The 18467-nt window shown below is 41.3% G+C and overlaps 1 protein-coding gene across 10 annotated transcripts in view; it reads left to right on the top strand.

The window, feature by feature from the left end:
- The window catches only part of rbms3 (RNA binding motif, single stranded interacting protein), a 271775-nt gene that overhangs the window by 241542 nt on the left and 11766 nt on the right, over window positions 1–18467 (top strand). For all 10 annotated transcript variants that reach the window (XM_040121928.1, XM_040121926.1, XM_040121936.1 and 7 more), the window contains 2 exons: window positions 1726–1822; window positions 5147–5197. In XM_040121928.1, the coding sequence (XP_039977862.1) occupies window positions 1726–1822; window positions 5147–5197 (148 nt within the window). The remainder of the gene's footprint in view (window positions 1–1725; window positions 1823–5146; window positions 5198–18467) is intronic.

Below are 18467 nucleotides of genomic sequence, written 5' to 3' on the forward strand. Positions count from 1 at the left end.
ATTAATATTTGAATAAATTAAAATTTATACTTTCACAGGAGAACAGCAAAGAGATTTTTTTTTTTTTTTTTCGGCCCATAAATTAGACAAAGCCCAACCTAAAAAGAGTGTATGTTATCAAGAATCTCATTAGTGACATATGAAGGGTAATTCACAGTAATTTTTTACCCCTTGTGTTTTGTGTATATTGGTACACCCCTAAGCTGTATGTGTAAAAATAATAATTATAATTGAAAAATCCAAGTATTCTTTTCTTCAAATATACAGTATGTTTTCTTTTCTACTGACCTTATTAAACTGACCTTATTAAAAGAGCCATGCGTGAACAGACACATATATCATATATATCTTTAGTTCGCCAAAAATTCACGAAACCTCCAATATGTTCTCTGACATAGTGAAGTTGCTTTTGCCTGGGATCAGTTTGACCCAAGTGAAGTCTAACTTCCCGTGAAACCTCTTATTAACAAACTAGTATAAAAGTCCAATCAGAAAAATTCAAATAGACTTGCTTGGGATTTGGGAGCTGTAGTGCTTCTGTAACATCAATCACAGATATAGAGTATAATAAAAATCCAGGGTATTTTACCATGGTTGGGATCAGCTGGTGTCTTCCTTGGCAGTGGAGGTTCAAAACGTCATCAGTTCAATATGACGTTTAGCATGCAGCAGTTCTTATTAAAATGAGGAAAATTTATGAAGTATCAAGCTGAGAAAACAATGTTAAGTATGTTTTTTGAGCTGTTAAAGAGGGACTGGGGTGTCCAAGACTCCAAACAGTGCATTAGGGTTAAAATATAATGTAGTACATAACATAAAGAGCTGATTCTGTATGTTCAAATTCAGTGTGGTGACTTTAAGCCTAGTACATAACTTGTCTAACATCCTCGGCCAGGAATATGATCTTCAAGCTCAGGTTTACAGAGACTATTGCACATTCCACTTAGCCTCCCAGGGGATCTCGGCAACATCAGGTTGATTTAAACCTTCAGCAATAAGATAGAGTCGCGTAGCCGACCACCTCACTTCTCTGCAGCTAGTGTCAAACTTTAGCTTCTTAAAATGCATTGAGTTCTCTCCAAGCTCAGCGTACAAGCGTGCTACTTGAGCCAGCCAGCACGGCACAGTGTAGCCGTAGTACTAGAATATGTGTGGCAAGAAATACAGACAACCTCCTACTTTACACGATGACAAAGCTCAGTTTGATGTGATAAAACCTGACTTTTCAATTGAGAATGTTATAAGACATTTCATGAAACTTTTATGTGGTGTTCAAGATAGGGCCAGGTGTTTGCTTAGAACAATCTACAGGATAAATCCACAACGTTAGTGTGTGTGTGTGTGTGTGTGTGTGTGTGTGTGTGTGTGTGTGTGTGTGTGTGTGTGTGTGTGTGTGTGTGTGTGTGTGTGTGTGTGTGTGTGTGTGTGTGTGTGCGTGCGTGTGCGTGTGTTCTCATTTGCAAGTGTTTTTTCTATATTATATAGACAGAGAAACATTTGTATAAAAGATGACAAAAAGACAAAGATGTGTCAGTTAAAAACCCATTTTTGAATTAAGGTAAGCTAAAAGAATGTTATATTTAAATGATGTTCTATATACATAATATGAATTTGACAGACTTATTCTGCTGTGTACTTTCCTCTTTCTACCCTTCTTTAAATCCTTATACCACCCCCCCCCTCCCCTCTCCCTCTCTCTTGCTCCCTTTCTCTGTCCCCTCTCAGGTTCTACTCCTCGCCTTACAGCATCGCCACCAACCGCATGATCGCACAGACCTCCATCACGCCCTTCATCGCTGCTTCCCCCGTTTCCACATATCAGGTGGGCCATAATGCACTGCATTATGGGTACATTTCTGTCTATGTGTATGTGTAATAGGAGGGCTTGCTTTGTGTGGGGTGGATGGAAGAGAGGGGGGAAGGCCGGTAAAACAGCGTGGGGTTCTCTCTTCTTCTCTCAACGTTTCTTAGCCGCTCCAGCTGTGCTCGATGACATCTGTTTCGTAGGCGGCAAACACAACAGGCATCAGAAAACAAGCAACAAAAAAAGGGATTAAAGAAGGCGGACAGGGTAGAAAAAAAGAAAATCACCCATCAAGAATGAAAGTGTCTAGGAAAAACAAACGCTTTCTTCCCCCCCAGTTTCTCGACCTCTTTTGTGCTCCTTCAGCCGCTAATGCAATGAAGGAATTTTTTTTTTAATTTTAATTTTGTCTACTTTGATACAATCACCTCCTCAAAGTAAATTTCCACATTCCTCACAGCTATGGTCTGTGGAGTAATGAAACAGAACACAACAGGAACGGGAAAATTGGCTGTGTGAGATGTCAAGAGCATTACCCGTTTTCTGTCACTGCACATTTCACGCAGCACCCTTTGCCAAATCTAAACATCAAGAGGCACTGCCACTGTGCCCTCTCGCTCAGACGCTATCGTTTAACATTGGCTCTGTTTGGTATGCAGAGACGGACGGACAAGGATAGTGAGCAAGAGAAAGGAGATGAAGGATAGCTGGGAAAATAGAAGGGGACAGATGGAGAGAAAGACAACTAGGGAGAGGAGGAAGGATAGTACGGGTGGTGATGATGGTGATAGCGATGGCTCAGGTGGGGGGCAGAGGAGGGGTGTTGCTGAAGGTTGCTGTGCCCGTCTTTGAGGCACGCTTGATTAAAACTCTGGTCCAGTACCTGCAGTGGAGGGGTAAGGGAAAGAGGAGGAGGGAGAAAAGTGGGCCAAGGCGCGTCTCTAATCCGCTCTCGGAAGGCTTCCCAAATTGATTTATCAAAAACAATGGCCAGGCTTTTGAGGAATATTAATCCTCCCAGTTTCAATATTGGGCAGCTCTGCCGCCGCTTCCTGTAATATTGCCCTTCAGCCAGTCACGGCAGGAAGGTGAATCCTTCATCTTCTGTTCAAGTACAAAGACACAGAGGAAAAAGAAAAAGAGAAGACAAGCCAGGCAGGCATATACTCCAGACAAAAGGAGATCACTTCCTTTTATGATGGAAACTATTGCCTTTGTTATGAAAATCTCAAGGTGAATAGAAATTACTGTATATGCCATTCATACTTCTATGTTTATGGTGAGTGTATATTTTTGAGCTACTATTTGTATGGCATTGATTTATCAAATCTGCAAATCACCCATGTCGACGGCAGTGTTCTGGTGTTCTTTTAAGCCTGGCTCCGGTGAGCTTGAATCATGATTGGCTTTGTTTCCTGGAAAATCAGCTTTCATAATCCACATGACAGGAGCCAGTCCAGGCCAGATCACGACCCAAGATCTCAGCTAGTGCCGCCAGCCAGCCGTGGCCTGGTTTACATCCCTGGCTCTACAGACTGGCTCGCTGGGGGACTAAATATGTGACTGACTGGTTGGATATGAGGCACACTGCCTTACTTACTAGCTGACTGGCTGGCTTTTTGGCAGCGTGTGACTGGTTGGGTGGGGGGCCCACTGGCTGACCGAGCAGTTGAAAAACTGACTGACCAGCTTTTTGGCTTATTGGCTGACATGCTGTTTTAAATGGTAACACAAGCTGTGAAGTTCAGCCAGAGGTAGGGAGCTTCTTAGCTCATGCACATAATACAGTTCACTGACAATGAACCTACTGTAGCTGTAGAATAACTGTTACCCTACTAACTGTTGTCTACCTGTGGCTGTCTAGTTTATTTTTTTATTTTTCTGAAATTTTACCATGTCAAAACTTGAGACTTAAATGTTTTTGATTTTGAGTCCCATGTCAAGGGCGAGGTCAAGCCCCGAGCCACCGACAGACTGCGTGATAACAGCAGCCTTACAAGTTCATTGTATGTCTCACAGGGCCGTCTCACCAAAAGTACAAGTTCGACATTGCGCAAAGTAAGCCCATCATTTCCATCAGCGAGAGCACTCTCTCAGGCAGCTGTATGAGCCATAGTGGCGCATGCTGCACTGCATTATTTTTCTGTCAGGTTGTGTGGTAAAAGTTTGGCTAAACTGAACTTTGAACCCAAATACACTGACTTCCACAACGCATGTCCAATGGGATTCTGGCATTGACAGAGGGCGGATATTATGACAGCGAACGTTTTGCGACAGAGAAGATAGTGGAAAAGTTAACTTTGTGAGACTGTCCTCCCCTAAAAAATGACTCCATAGGTTATCTGTGCAAGCAGCTTATTATGACCCATAGGTACATTTTATTGTTAGGAGACCTCTTGTGGTTTTAGTAATTATGACGGGAGTGGTTATGACAGCAGTTGTCCCCTTTCATCTGGGACAATCCAAACTTGCACAGTGTAAAGGAGCCTTAAATCTGACTTAAGTCTCCAGACTACAGTCCTACTCTGTGTCTTGGTTAGAAAATGCTGAAGACTAGTGAATAAAGATATGCGTTCTCTGTGTTCCCATTCAGCTGGGGAGAACAAATATCGCCATGTATAAACAAACAGACTTGGCTTCATGTTATAGAATATCAAGCTTGTTTAGGTGTGGATCCAAATCACGCGTTTGGGTTGGCTCAGAGGATTGATTGCTCTTATAGCAGATTATTCCATGTTTGTCTTTGTTTAATCCAATCATTTTACCAGGATCAGTGGCCAGCCTGTGTGTTTGTCTGCTACAAGCTGTCAAATTCCGCTCTCCAGCACATCTAAAGGCTCTGTTTGTTCCTCCATTCCTCCAGTCTCTTGATCATTGTCTCTGTCACTGTTTCACCATCTCTTTAACTTTCTCATTCACATTGGTAAATATGCATGTCTGTATGTGATTTCCACTGGTAATAGCCTGGCATGTTTCTGAATTCTTGTCCACGAAAAAGAAAAATCTCTGGCCACCACTTTCAAATTCCTTTTATTTTTTTATAAAAAATAATCCTACTGGAATTTGTCTGTCCTCTCTAGCGGTCCCTAGAGTTTTCAAAACCCTTCACCCCTCTTGCAAGAGCACTGGGCATGGCATTAGTATTATTATTATAATAGGGAAGGAACCTAATTTTAGTCATTCTATTGGCAATAATGAGAGGGCATGATACACATTTGCTGCCTCCAGACTTTTATACTCTTTTTGTAACTCTTTGGCACATGTTAATCTGTGTAAAGTTCAGCCTTTTTGGTGCATTAAAACCAGTTACCTTGATTTTACATTTTATACATTTCTCCTCAGGTGCAGAGTACGTCATGGATGCCTCATCAACAATATGTTATGCAACCTACAGTAAGTACCCTACAATTTACCTGCAGTAGCTGCCCTTGACTCACCATTGGGGCCCACCCTTCATTGAAAATCTATGGTTTTCCTCCAGTTTCTCCTTTCTGCACATGTTTCATCGGTGCTGTTGAAAGGTTTTAGGAGGAACTTGTTAAAGGGAAGTTTTATTTTGTGCTGAAAAAAGTTTACAACATGGCAGATTTTCTATATTTAGAGCAATATGGCTGATCAAAAAAATAAATTCTCTCTGGAAAGGTGTTTGACACATTCTTCCTTTGTTGCAGGTCAGGTGTTAAACCAACTAAACTGCATACATGCACATGGCATTACAGGACCACATAAAAAAATTCTGATAGCTAAAGGATTACACTACTTTTGCAATAACTATACAGAGCTCCATAAAAGCATATTATTCCATTCTGATAACCAGATGTTTCCATCTTTCCTAAGTGTACAAACATATTTAGTTTTATTTTTCTGTTTGGCAGTTTATAGGTGTTGTATGTGCCAGTGAGCCATTCAGCGTCATTTACCAGACCACAGCACAATACAGACGGGCTGTAGCCTGTTGCTCCGGGTTACCAGCCGAGAAAAGCAGACAGGGAAAAAAATTAACATTAATTAGATTTAGCTCACCAACAACACAGTCTACAACAGTGAGATAGTTACATTGCTTCCAATGGTATTCAGTCATCTTAGGTGAAGAGTGCAGAACATTAGTTTTCTCAGAGTCCAAAATCCTGTTTTTCTAGGTCACAGACTCTGCAAATGAGTTTTTTAATATTTCACTGGCAAAATCATATTTTCCTTCTATTAGTGAAAACTAAATTTACTTTGGATGCGATTTTATGAATGTTTCACTTTTTGTTTATAAGTCAAAAAACCTTTGAAGAATGTAGTGTTTTTAGAGTCTCATATAGCCCTGCTTTTATATTCAGTTTTTGATCCATATTTTCTGTAATGTACCTACAGCATTGTTTGAAATATTTCCCAGATCTGTCTCCCTAATGTTAAAGCAACAAAGAGCATTAGTAGTTAAGCAAATTGTTTTAAGGTTTAGCTTTAATTGATCCGAGCACATTAAGTGTTCTCTTCTTGTTGCTTAGAGGTTTTAAATCATTCTGCCAGAGGCTTTAATGTTTGCTGAAGGCTTTTTGCGGCCCCTGAAGCACATTCAGTGTACTTTGTTCTCTTCTGTTCCAAGTTCAGTCACCAAATAAGAGCAGGAACCAGTCATGGTCACATGTGTTTGATTCTTTATAATTGTGAACCAGTTTCACTTTATCAGAGACTAGAATTTTCTCAATAAACTTCTGACTTAAAGTATGCTACAGTACAGTGCATTGCAAAAGAAAGTGCACTGGTATATTTCATACAGTATACGAAAGCATATTATTGTAGAACTATTCTATACCACTGTGAAGTGCATTATAGTACAGTACATAACAAACATGTAAATATTGTACTGCGGCTATAATTTAATTGATGCAGTCAGTTATTTTCTCTTTGGAAAAGAAATTACCACCCTAAGGGTAACTTCAGTTAGTAAGTTACCTCTAATGAATCACACTGCTGCATAATGTAAATCAGGCTTTAGTATCAAAGTTCACTATTCTGTACTAATGAGCAAATGAATATGCATGCAGGTGAATAGGTAGCACCTTACAATTAGGAGTTATGACCCAAGATGTTTGGGAAATAATTAAGATATATGGCACAACACACACTTAAGAAACTTCACAAGTGGAAATGTTACACACAGTATAGTTAGCAAATAACAACCTGAAAGCCTCATTAAAATATATTTTAAAAAGAATAATTATTATACAAGATTTCTAGATTATTATTCAATAATATATAGTAATTGCGTCACCGGTTTAAAAATGTATCTTTATTTGTAGTTTTTTTTCTTTTTTTAATAAATTATCGCTGGATAAAATAAATGCAAATTGAGTAACAGTGGGAAAAAGAGGAAAAATGGTTTAGACCTGACAAAGAAGGCAAATTTTCACACGGTGTAGACGTTAATAGGCACTCTGATAATAAAATGAATTAATATTTTCTTTATGCTGTTGCTGCTTTCAAGGAAAAATTATGTTTGCCTCAAGCAATCCATGAAAGTGTCATTAACATTGTTAGCCTTTGTCAAGGAGACAACTGTTTGTACGCCCATGCAACTAAACTAATTGGGAAAAACTGGACTCTACAGCTGATGGTTCAGCACTCACTCACTCGAGGAGTGCTCAACCAGTCGCGTGGCTCCCCGCTGTGGCCATTTACCACTCAGTCCTACCCATCTCACTTCCACTCCCGCTGTGGGATAGTGAACATGTAATCTGGTCGCAGCAGGCCACCAGCCAGGCAGACACACACAAAGACCACACCCAGCTGCAGCTGCCCTCCAAGCCACTCAGTTTGGCTTTCAGCCACACGAGCTCCTGCCTTTCCTACGATGGCAGGAGTATCTTAAGTCACCCAGCACTCCTCTTCCCTGCCATAGTTTGCTACCTTTCACAGCCAGGGCTGCACTTTACTGGTGATACTTCTTTCACATAGACTGAAAGATAGCTCACTAATAAGCTAACTATTTTTGCTGCTGCTGCTGCTGTGTCTCCCTGTTGTGAGAGTGAAGATGTAATGGGAAGTAGCTTATGTAACTGCTAACGTTTGACTGATACTTGTTTCTAGGCTCTGTATGTTATGTTTTGCCATATGTGTGGCCCATATTGGTTATTCCCAACCAGCCCATATGACTGATGGACAGCCTTATGTCATGAGGCCTCTTGGAGCCATTGGCAGCAGCCAGTAGCCACATTGTACTGTGGTATATATATCTCATCATGCCTTCACGCCAGGAGTAGCCATGTGGCCATCTCCATCCCCATGGCCCTGTCCCCGTTGTGTTCTCTGTCACCAAACGGCTGCTAGGCGCTAACCCCAGCTGTCACAGCCGCCAGTGGATCATAGCTACCAATCTGACTCCCTTTATGACCCACGCTCATATCCGCTACAAGCCACATACACAAGCAGACTGCCCCTTACACTCACACAGCCTGCCACCAGCTCAGTGAATCATATCAAATTAGCCAAGCATCCTAGCTTCAAGTGCTTGGGGGGCTACTCAGAGCATTAAAAACCAATTGATTGTGCTGCAGTTTGGCGGCTCCCGCCGCGTGTCGTGTGTTAAGCCAGTGGAGCGTTGTGCAATGGCGCTCCTGGTGTCCAGGCAATATGGAGGCGGCCGAGCATGGAAGGAGAAGAGGTCACAACTAGTCAGTCAGACTGTTTACAGTATAGTGCACTATATTTTTCCTCTGCCATTGTATGTGTGTGAAATTTATGGACTATATAGTCCCCTCAAAAATTGCAACGATGAAAGAAATAGTGTTCATGGACTGTATGCTACTTCTTGCTACAAGGCTACAATGCACCACGCTGTATTTCATTTATATGCAAAAAATAACTGTTTTGCAATGCTCTACTTGTGTCAGTGGTGACGCAAAATTATGTTGAATCATAGGTGTCCGAAAACTCCTACTATAGGTCCATAAAGGTCAGCGCAGCTTGGTACAAATTTGAACTGTTGGCAAAACCCTGCTCCACTTGATGCACCACATGACAGCTCCGCAGAATCGTTGCAATGCACCATATACACAACAACAGTGAGGCACGGCCCAAAAGCCATCATCGTATTTTGGAGGACAATAGTTTAAAATTGACTTTGATTGTTGTAGCCTACTAGCACCACATTAACCTCAGACTCCTAATGCCTAGCTTGGTTAGCTGTAAACTGAAGTAATGTCACACATTAAAAATGAGCAACAACAGCTATAATTTAAAATAGCATCTACAGATAATGCTCAAACGAGGTCAACAATGTCAGTGTTTGCTTGGTCGCATTATTGACACAACAGTTAACAATGTCAGTTAAGCTGCTAGGGAAGTCTACCGCTGGTGGTTGTTACTAGCAGCAGAATGTTCGACTGAAATCACCTGAGGTAATTCTCCAGAGAAACATACCCTTTGTCATAGAGACGAGGACAATGTTTCACATCCAAATTCTCTATTCAGCTAGAGTAAATGTGCAAGACTTATGATATTCTGGTATCTTTAAGTCCACCTGAAGTACAACTTACCTTGTGTAAGTGGGAGAGACTCTAAATAAGTATAAAACAGCTAAGACATGCAAATAGTTACTATACTATTGTAACTGTTGTAACTGTAAAGAGACAGACAGACTGCTGCTTTTGATAAATCATTGAAAGCTACTGCTTTTTATGGTTTTTTGAAGTTATTAAATTATTATTATTATTTGAGTAACTACACCCTAAATAATTTTTTTTTGCACTGTGTTTTGTTGCAATAGGATTTGAAAGAGGTGATTTTTCTAACAAAAATTCAAACTGCATGTCATGCTTACATTTATGCTTTTTCTGGTCAAATTTAGCAAGTTTCTGTCTGCCTGGATTTGAAAGTGTGGTTCAGCCGAATCCTCTGACACCCCCCCCCTTACGGTGATGTAATAGGCAAGGTCTACTGTGTACACTGACCCTCCAACTCTGATAGCGTCTGCTGCGTCAAGGAGCAGAGCACTAGCTTGCCACTGCCTCAGCTTGTGCCTCTCATACATGGCTGCTGGTGATGTTAGCATTAGCAAGAATCCCCCAAAGACACACATACACACCAGAGCCTTTTGGAGGAGAGATGCTAGTGCAGCTACAACACCAAATATCTACGCAGAGCCTCTCTTAAAGGCCCGTGAATGCACTTCTAGTCACTGTCAAAGCTCCATCAGACTCCCTGTCTTTTCGGCAGAGAGACAGAGTGTACGATAGCAGGTTCTCATGGTGGGTTAGCTGACTACCAGCTCTACGTCCTCCTGTCCCAGATACAGCGGTGGTCAGTCAGTCTCCCCCCATGTCCTGCCCATTACATCACACCGGAAGTAGCCACATGGCCACGCCTCACACAACCGTTGCCCCACTCGCTCCTCTGTTGAATTTTTCAAATATGCTGGAAGAGAGGCTCCCAGCTGACTTTGAGGGTGTAGTTACCCTTAAAAAAAAAAATCGCTCCTTTAATTCCCGCTATGAGGAGAATCGAGATAAACTGTCTAGGTGAGGAGCCACCTTCCACTGGGATAAAGAACTCACTAAGAAATTATATACTGACCCGAAAAATGTTAACTACAGTTGCTCTCACTAGGGCAAATTTAGCTTGTTTGTAAAATGATGTAGAGGGTCGATAGAGCTATATATTGTTAAGAAAATTTAATTACCTACTGCTGATGCTGTGTTGCTGCATTGATTTGTTTTATTTATTTCAGGATCCCATTGCCTTTGTAAACTTAAACTTTGTAACAAAATAGTGTTAAACAGTAATTTGCTGGAAATAATAGATGATGTTGAAGTTGAGAACAACCTGACTGAGAGTTTGCTTAGAGCACAGTAAATAGAGAGTATTACAGCATGTACCTCTTCGGCAAAGGTGTTTGTTTTTATCTGACTAGATTAAGTTTGACAAGTCCATCCATACGAAACTGGACTTCATCCCACAGAGGAGAAAGTACTTTGTTAACAGTAAGAGGGAGAGGGAGAGAGAGAGGGGAGAGAACAGTTTTCAAATTTTGTTTATCCCCAATTAATGGGAAAAATGCACTCAGCTTGGAAATTGATAGAAAGTGACAGTGTTTTTTAAAGTGGACAGCTGAATGAGGTTTCAGTTTGTTCTTCCAGGCATTGTTCTTCTTTCTTTATTCATCTGTTTATCATTTGTCTTCCCACCTCTCTTCTTCTCACACACTGTCTCTCAGATCTCCTAATGCTGTGCTCTGTTTGGCAGTTAGGCATGGGATGTCAGAACAGCACGGCCGCTTGCCTTTTGTGCTCTGTTCTTCGGCCAGCGCTTCACAAGTCAGCAGACCTTGTAGAGGAGAAAACTGAAAGAACTAAAGGCCCCAAAAGCAAAATACACAGATGCAGTTCGCACACAGATGAGCAACTGCATAAACACACATATTGTTTGAGTGCAGAAACACATTCTTATTGGTAAATCTCACTTACATACAGATCATCAATCACACACACAGACTCTCAAATTCACTTCACACTGCCAGAGAGTGCCGGAGTAGCTGCAGTGCCAGCCAAGCGCGGCATTGCTGTCTTTCCCCATGACTTATCCATCCTCTTTTTTTCCCCCCTTTTCCTCACTCTGAACTGTATGTGCTTCAAGTATGTATTTGCTGGAGTGCATTGGCCCTCACATACTGAAGGTGAATTACTGAATTCCTCTCCATTGCACCCCAGCCAGTTCTCCCTGGCTATGGCTTTGAATAGAGGCTCACTGGGCCTCTTAGAATTGAACCATAACTATCTGCCCTCATCAGATGGGGGTGAATCGGTGCACTGTGTGATACCGATCTCCCCGCTTGACATTAAAAACGCTCCGCGGATTCAGAGGGGGAACATTATGTTGGTCTCATGGATTTGACTGGCGAGGCAGAATTTGAGACAGGGCTACAGTTGTCCTTGAGTTGCTCTCACTGCTCTTTTTCCCCCCTCTCTCTATCTTTTCAACCCATCCTCTCTTTCTTTCTATACACCTCCTCCTCATTTCTCCCTCCTTTTTCTCACTCCATCCCTCCTGCTTGTCTTTCTCTCTCTGTCTCTCTCTTCTCCACTGCCCTTTCAGAGTACGACTGAGAGATTTTTTTTTTTGCTGTTCCGATGCCAGCAAAAAAAAAATCGTCTATTCAGGGTTAAAGTTTCATTCATATAAGAGAAATATTGTTGCAGTGCCACAGGGTGACTGACAGGGAGCTCGAGCAGCTACATTTTCATTAGAAGCGATATTACCTTGAAAAATTTTGCAATAGTAGCAAAAATAAATTTTGACACAAAAGCGGATAATGCTTTGGTGGGCAGGCTTTATTAGCTCACTGTGTTTCCTAATTGGATTTCTAATCTTTTTTGCTTTTGTAAATAGAGTAAAAATTCTGGAGAGATCCTTGTATGTGAAATGATCCGTTTGTCTACAAAAGGCAGTCAGAGAACAGCTGATAAGCAAGCGCAGTCCGAGCGTGGAGAGGAATGGACCTCCCATGAAGACATGACAAATACTGTTACATGCTTCATCTAGCACCCTTATCCTCTCTCATACACACATTTATGCATACACACAGACACACACACACACACTACAAATCCATCCTCATATTGTGTCCTCCGCAATAAGGACAACTCAGTGGTTTCTTTTTGATAATAATCTCATTACCATAAGCATTTTATAGTCATAAACAGTCCCAATCCTGATGAAATTAACAGTTTTAATTTCTCTTTCTCAAAGACTTTCTGATTTCAGTGGCAAAACATTTCAGAGTAATCTGTATCCTCAGAGATATTACATATTGATGGACAGACAAATTAATCAGTATGCGGAAGGAAGCTGATCCATCATCCCTCTTATTTTCATCTCCTTGCGGAGGACAAATACACTATATACACAATAGATAAACATCTTTGCCGAAGGTGAGAGATCCTTCATCGGTTTCAGGTTCCACATGTTAATCTGTTAACATACATCGCCGTGGCCCCTCAGCTGCTTCGTTTACACTGTAATGATTTTCCTTTCCCTGTAGGTCCGTCTCTCATGTTTGCAATTAAGCTTTTTCAAAACCCTTAGAAAATGAGATTTCAAATTTCAATGCGATGCGAGAGCCAAGATAAGCCGCTATCTGCATCACTGTCCACTTGTGAGGCTTCATTCATTGCTAGTAATCAGTGTGCACTACAATTTCTCTGCTAATTCAGTTGGTTAAAAGGAGTATTTCACCTTCCTAGGTATGGCACGTTGTGTCTTGTAGACAGACTGTGTTAGTAATAGTAGGGTTGCCCTGGTAGTCTGTTAGCCCCAAGGAGGGATTCATGCTGTGGATTAGAGTGAAAGACCCAGGATGCTGCCTCCGTTTTCTGGGCTTACTTGAATAGAAAGGTGCCTGAGGGCGTATGAAAACTGTGTTCGAAGTCAAGGTAGGTGAAGGCAAAGTAATGTGTGGCTATTGTAAACATTAACAGAGCACAAACACAGAACAAGATAAATAAGTGCGTCTATAGAGGAATATAGCATGCATGAATATTTAAATATAGATGAAAGACACCTGTGAAAACCTTGCGTTTGGGTTTTTGTTTTTTTTGTTTTTTGTGCTTTCTATAGATGCAGTTTCATTACCTACAGTATATACCCTTCAGGTGGGCAAACCTATAGTGTTTAAGGTCCTTGGCATTCTGTACTGTGTATAGTTACCAGTCAATCATCAGCAGATGTTCTGTAAAACCAGGCTTTCCAGACCAAAAACAACTGACTGAACAAGCTTAGTCTGTGTGTGTGTGTGTGTGTGTCACTGGAGATGGAGAAATGTCTACGCAGTGCCACAGCTTTAGCCGAATTACTCTAACCCCGTGGCGTGGACCTGGAACCTTTGCAAGTATCCTGCAGTGTGCATGTCACATTTACAGACACACAAAACACACTCACATACACACACTAGCACCAGTATCCAAACCACAGAACCTCACATGGAGAAACCAACTGTCAAATACAGCAAGGAATGTATTGAGTTAAGCGCAGGTCCGCTTTCATGTGGACAACACAAGTGATGCTTTGTTAGAGTGGAAGGATCAGGAATAGAGCTTCGGTCAATACTTGAAGTTTTTGAGGTTTTTAATGTGCCCCCTTCTTTCATTTTCCCTCCAACTTTCACATTTCACCTGTCAGAGAGCACATTCACTTTGAAAACCTTTCATCGTTCCTGCCCCATTCGTACTTTTTACCAGGCTATTAGGGATTAGTGATAGATTGTCAGAATAGTACACTACGCCTGCTTTCAATAACCACATGCCTACTTGCAAGCAGTAAAAGGTAAGGGCCTAGGAGGTGAGGATCAATGTGTGGGCTTCTCTTTGTGGCCTCGGGCTGTTTTTACTCAGAGCGAGGGCATTGCCAACGCCTGAAGGTAATGATATATCAACACCAGTTTAAAGCAACAGTGTAGGTAGGTGATAATGTTGGATATTATAGCCTGCAGCAGTAATAGAGATGAGCAAAATGGCTAGAGGTTTGCTGATCAGGTTTTTTAGGGCTGATACTGATCAAAGTTTCAAAGTCATCAGAATAAGCCCATCTGATGCAGATCTTTATATGGTTTTTATAGGGAGCTTCTGCAGAAGATATCCTGTAGAAACCACTACACTTTTCTTATCTATAAGTTTCACGTTTGTTTTGTTTTTAGCTCTAAATACATTGCTATTTTGTTTTAAAGATAGTTGGCTATTTACTGTGAGCAGTGCTTCATTACATGTCTCAATTTGTAACATGCTCCAAAATAAGTTATTTTGTCCTTGTCTTCAGAATTTGAGGTCTCCCTCAACTGCATGCTACGCAAAGCAGATATAAAATATTACAAAAGGAAATCTTTGCATCTCTTTTCAGCACATAGTTATAAACCAAATGGCGATATCTGTTTCTCAATCTTGGTGACAGCAGCCCCACAGGGATGTATTTTTTGCATATGCAAAACTTGATGAATCCTGTTTTGTTTAGTAAAAATAAGTTCCTTTAACTCATACCATGCTATCACAGTTCTCCAGCTAGATACTGGTAGTCATGGAATGTAACTAAATACATTTAGTGCTTGATTATTTCAGTGTTTATGCTACTTTACACTTCTGCTTCACCAGATTTCAGAGGGATGTACTTTTAACCTTTTTATACAAAGCATTACATAAGCCCTTAAAATGCAATGTTCTTTTTCAAGTAGCCAGCAGTATATAAAGTGTTTAAAATTAGCTCCACCTGTACCAAATACAAGAGGAAAATGCTGCCCATACATCAAAGCATTAGTGTTAGTAATCCAATAATGTAATAAATACTCACAGAGGCCATTTTTCTGCATAATGAGTGCTTTAACTTTTCATGCTTTAAGTGCATTTTGGTGATAATACTTCAGTACTTTTACTTAAATATGAATTTGAATGCAGGATTTAATTTGCCTATTTCTATGCTATTGTATTAATTACTTAGTAATTACTGAGTAAAAGCTCTCAACACTTCTTCCACCAGTGGATACTAGCAACCCAAACTGCCTACCTGACTGAATCTTGATTCCATGGGCTAGGCGGGAAGGTGAACTACCTGCAGCCTACTGCCTGCAGTGCAGCTCCTTCAGCCTTAATGAATCCGGTGGTAAAAACACTCACTATTGTGTGACATTTATGTATTTGCCTTCACCTATTCTACAATTGTTATTTCTGATCAGAAAATATGAAGACCAAGTACTGAATATCAGCTGATACCAGTCAGCGCTCCGGCAGTTGGAGCATCAGTATTTACTTGTAATGAGCGGTCATTAAAAAACACTGCTGGTTGTAAGATTTTTACAAGGTTTCTTATTTACTGTACAATGTCTCAGGTCGTTAAGTGTATATCAACGTATTTAACAACCACGGTGCTGATATCATCTGTCTCCTGTCTAGAGCAGGATCAATACCATCTTAGGCAAGTTTGGGTTTTCACAGACACACACACACACACACACACTTACACAGGCACATACACATGCAATAAAACATGTGCATACATTGAGGGGATCTGTAAACATCATCTCATACATTTGAAACAGATTTGTCTGCAGCATCCATTATCCCGCGCTCTTTCTTATACACATGCACACAGAGGGCAAATCAAAAACACATATTGTCTATTTGTGTCAGTCTCTTTCTCATTTTCCTTCCTCACTAGTCTGACAGTGGACAGACACACAACCAGACAGACACTTACACACACACACACACACACACACACACACACACACACACACACACACACACAATAAAACCACCTCTCTCACAGACACTCAGTCTCACAAACACAGAAAATCGAAATCACAAATCGGCTTAACTCTCCCTGACACGTCTGTGAATTAAGCCTTTCCGTTGCTCTCCCTTTCCCATTATAAAGGCATTGTCAGAGGCTGAATCAGTAACAGGTAGCCCACAGCTCCTGCTGTTTCCCCCTCGCTCTTCTCTTTCGCTTTCCTTCCCTCTTCCTTACTTTCTTTCTTTTTTCTTCCTCTTTCTTTATCTTCTCTCGCTTTCTCCCTGTGTGTCCCATAGCCTTTCCCTCTGTCCGCCTCCCCCCGTCTGCCTCCCCTTGCACCCATCTTCCTCATGACCTCCATCAGCTCTCTCCTTAATCATCTCCCTCCTGTCCTTACATAGTCTTTCTTTCTCTCTCCTCATTTTACCTCTCCTTTTTTTCATCTTTCACAGCCAGTGGTGGAACAGAACGCAGTACTAGGTATTTGCATTTTGTGCTAGTTTACACTTGTACTTCACTACATTTCATGATGGGAAAGAGTTTTTACTCCATTTATTTGACAGCTCTTACTTCAGTTACTTCAGAGTTTACAAGACATATGACAAAGAATATGATCAGCTTATAAAATATGATGCATTATCATAAAATAATCTACCCAACAGCATGTAAAGTGGTTAGATTTTTCCCCACTAGAAATTAAAATACTGCTTACACATTAGTGTATCAGTAATAAAACTCCATAATGCATAGTAATCTAGCAATGGCAAGGGCCACTCTGCCTGCATGTTAAGCACTTACACTTACTTTTTTGCTGATCATGCTCTCATACTTGCACTCAAGTAATGTAGTTGCTATTTGTGAAGCTATTCCTAAATAGCTCCTAACTAGTGATATACTAAAGTCGCCAATCATTTACTTTGTTTTCATTGTGTTATACATGGAGAAATATGTGTTTCAGAGACAGTACTATTTGTGCAGTTTAGCATGAGAGGGAAATTCAACTATGCTAACCTGACCAACACATTTTTTTCTATTTAGTTATTTGGCAAAAAGTTTTGTAGTCTGAGATACATTGCATTAAATCTTCCCAGTTTACATCACAGCATTTTGATAAATTGTCAGGGCAGACAGTTCATTTTTCAATTAGCTACACAACAGTCACACCTGGCATTTTTTGCCTGGTGTAAAAATTTAGCAACTATTAGTCTCTACAGAAGAATTAGTTTGTGTAGTGCAACCTGAAATATCCATGTAGTGAACACTTGCGTTTTATCAAGGCTAAGTTTGAACATACTACGAGCTGCTGCCACTCTAATAATTCTTCCAACACTGATCTTAGCATTCCACCCAGTTTCTTTCTCTTTGTTTGGAGGTGTAACTCTGGGAAGGATCACATGAAACTTGCATATCGAGTGGTAGAGGGAGGGAGACAGGAAGGGAGGGGAGGAAGGAGGAGAGAGAGTTAGCTGACTGTGTTGTGAATGCAGGGAATAGACGAGCAGAGCAATCCTGACAGGCTGTGTCTGCACTGTTTGTTCTCCAATAGGCCCACACAGAGTCACCAGTGGGGTGAACACATGCATGCACACACACGAGAAAACACACACTATTGGAGTTACGCGGTCATATACACGCACATACACACTGTCAGTCTCTTTCACACTCGTGCTCAAATGCTGTTACACGCGGTGTGTTGCAGGCTTACCCCGCGAGCACACAGACACAACAGTACACACACACATACGCACAAACAACGTGAGAAGAGAGGGGAGCCAAGCGGAGGAGAAGGGCTTGGTTTTTAACGCGTTCCTCCCGAGGCTTTAGTGCTAGGGAAATGGAGCTATCATGACAAGGGATGAAAGAGCAACAATGGTTTCATCACTTTCCCTCATGTTCCACTGCACCGTGAAAAACCAGCTTCTAGCGTTCTCATCCCCCCGTCAGGGAAAACATGCCGCGCATTATACGAAGAGTGGAGGCTCAAGAGTTTGTGAGTGAGAGACAGAGAAAGAGAGAAAGCATCCTCTCTCAGCAATCAATGAACCACACAAACCCATATTGTTGATACATCAGCAGCAGATATTGACCATTTTGATGGACCAAAGACAATAGTGTGCATCGATCTTGAAAATGTCCCTGTGTTCTGTTGCTGTTTACTGTCCTTCTTTCCTTCTTCTTCTTCTTCTCTGGCTGCATTGTCCTCGGTGTCACCCCTGCCTGGGCCCCACCTTTCAATCTTCCTCTCTCTTTTTATTGCTTTTGTTTTCGATGATTCCCTCTCTTTCCCAACGTTTCTCCTTCCTGTCCCCCTGCTTACTTTCTCTCTCTTGTTCTCCTTTCCTAGCCCAGCTTCCTGCCTCACACCGTTAACCCTGACCACCACCACCACCCCGTGTTCTCATCT

This window comes from Xiphias gladius, chromosome 24 (assembly GCF_016859285.1).
Source record: "Xiphias gladius isolate SHS-SW01 ecotype Sanya breed wild chromosome 24, ASM1685928v1, whole genome shotgun sequence".
Lineage (NCBI taxonomy): Eukaryota > Metazoa > Chordata > Actinopteri > Istiophoriformes > Xiphiidae > Xiphias > Xiphias gladius.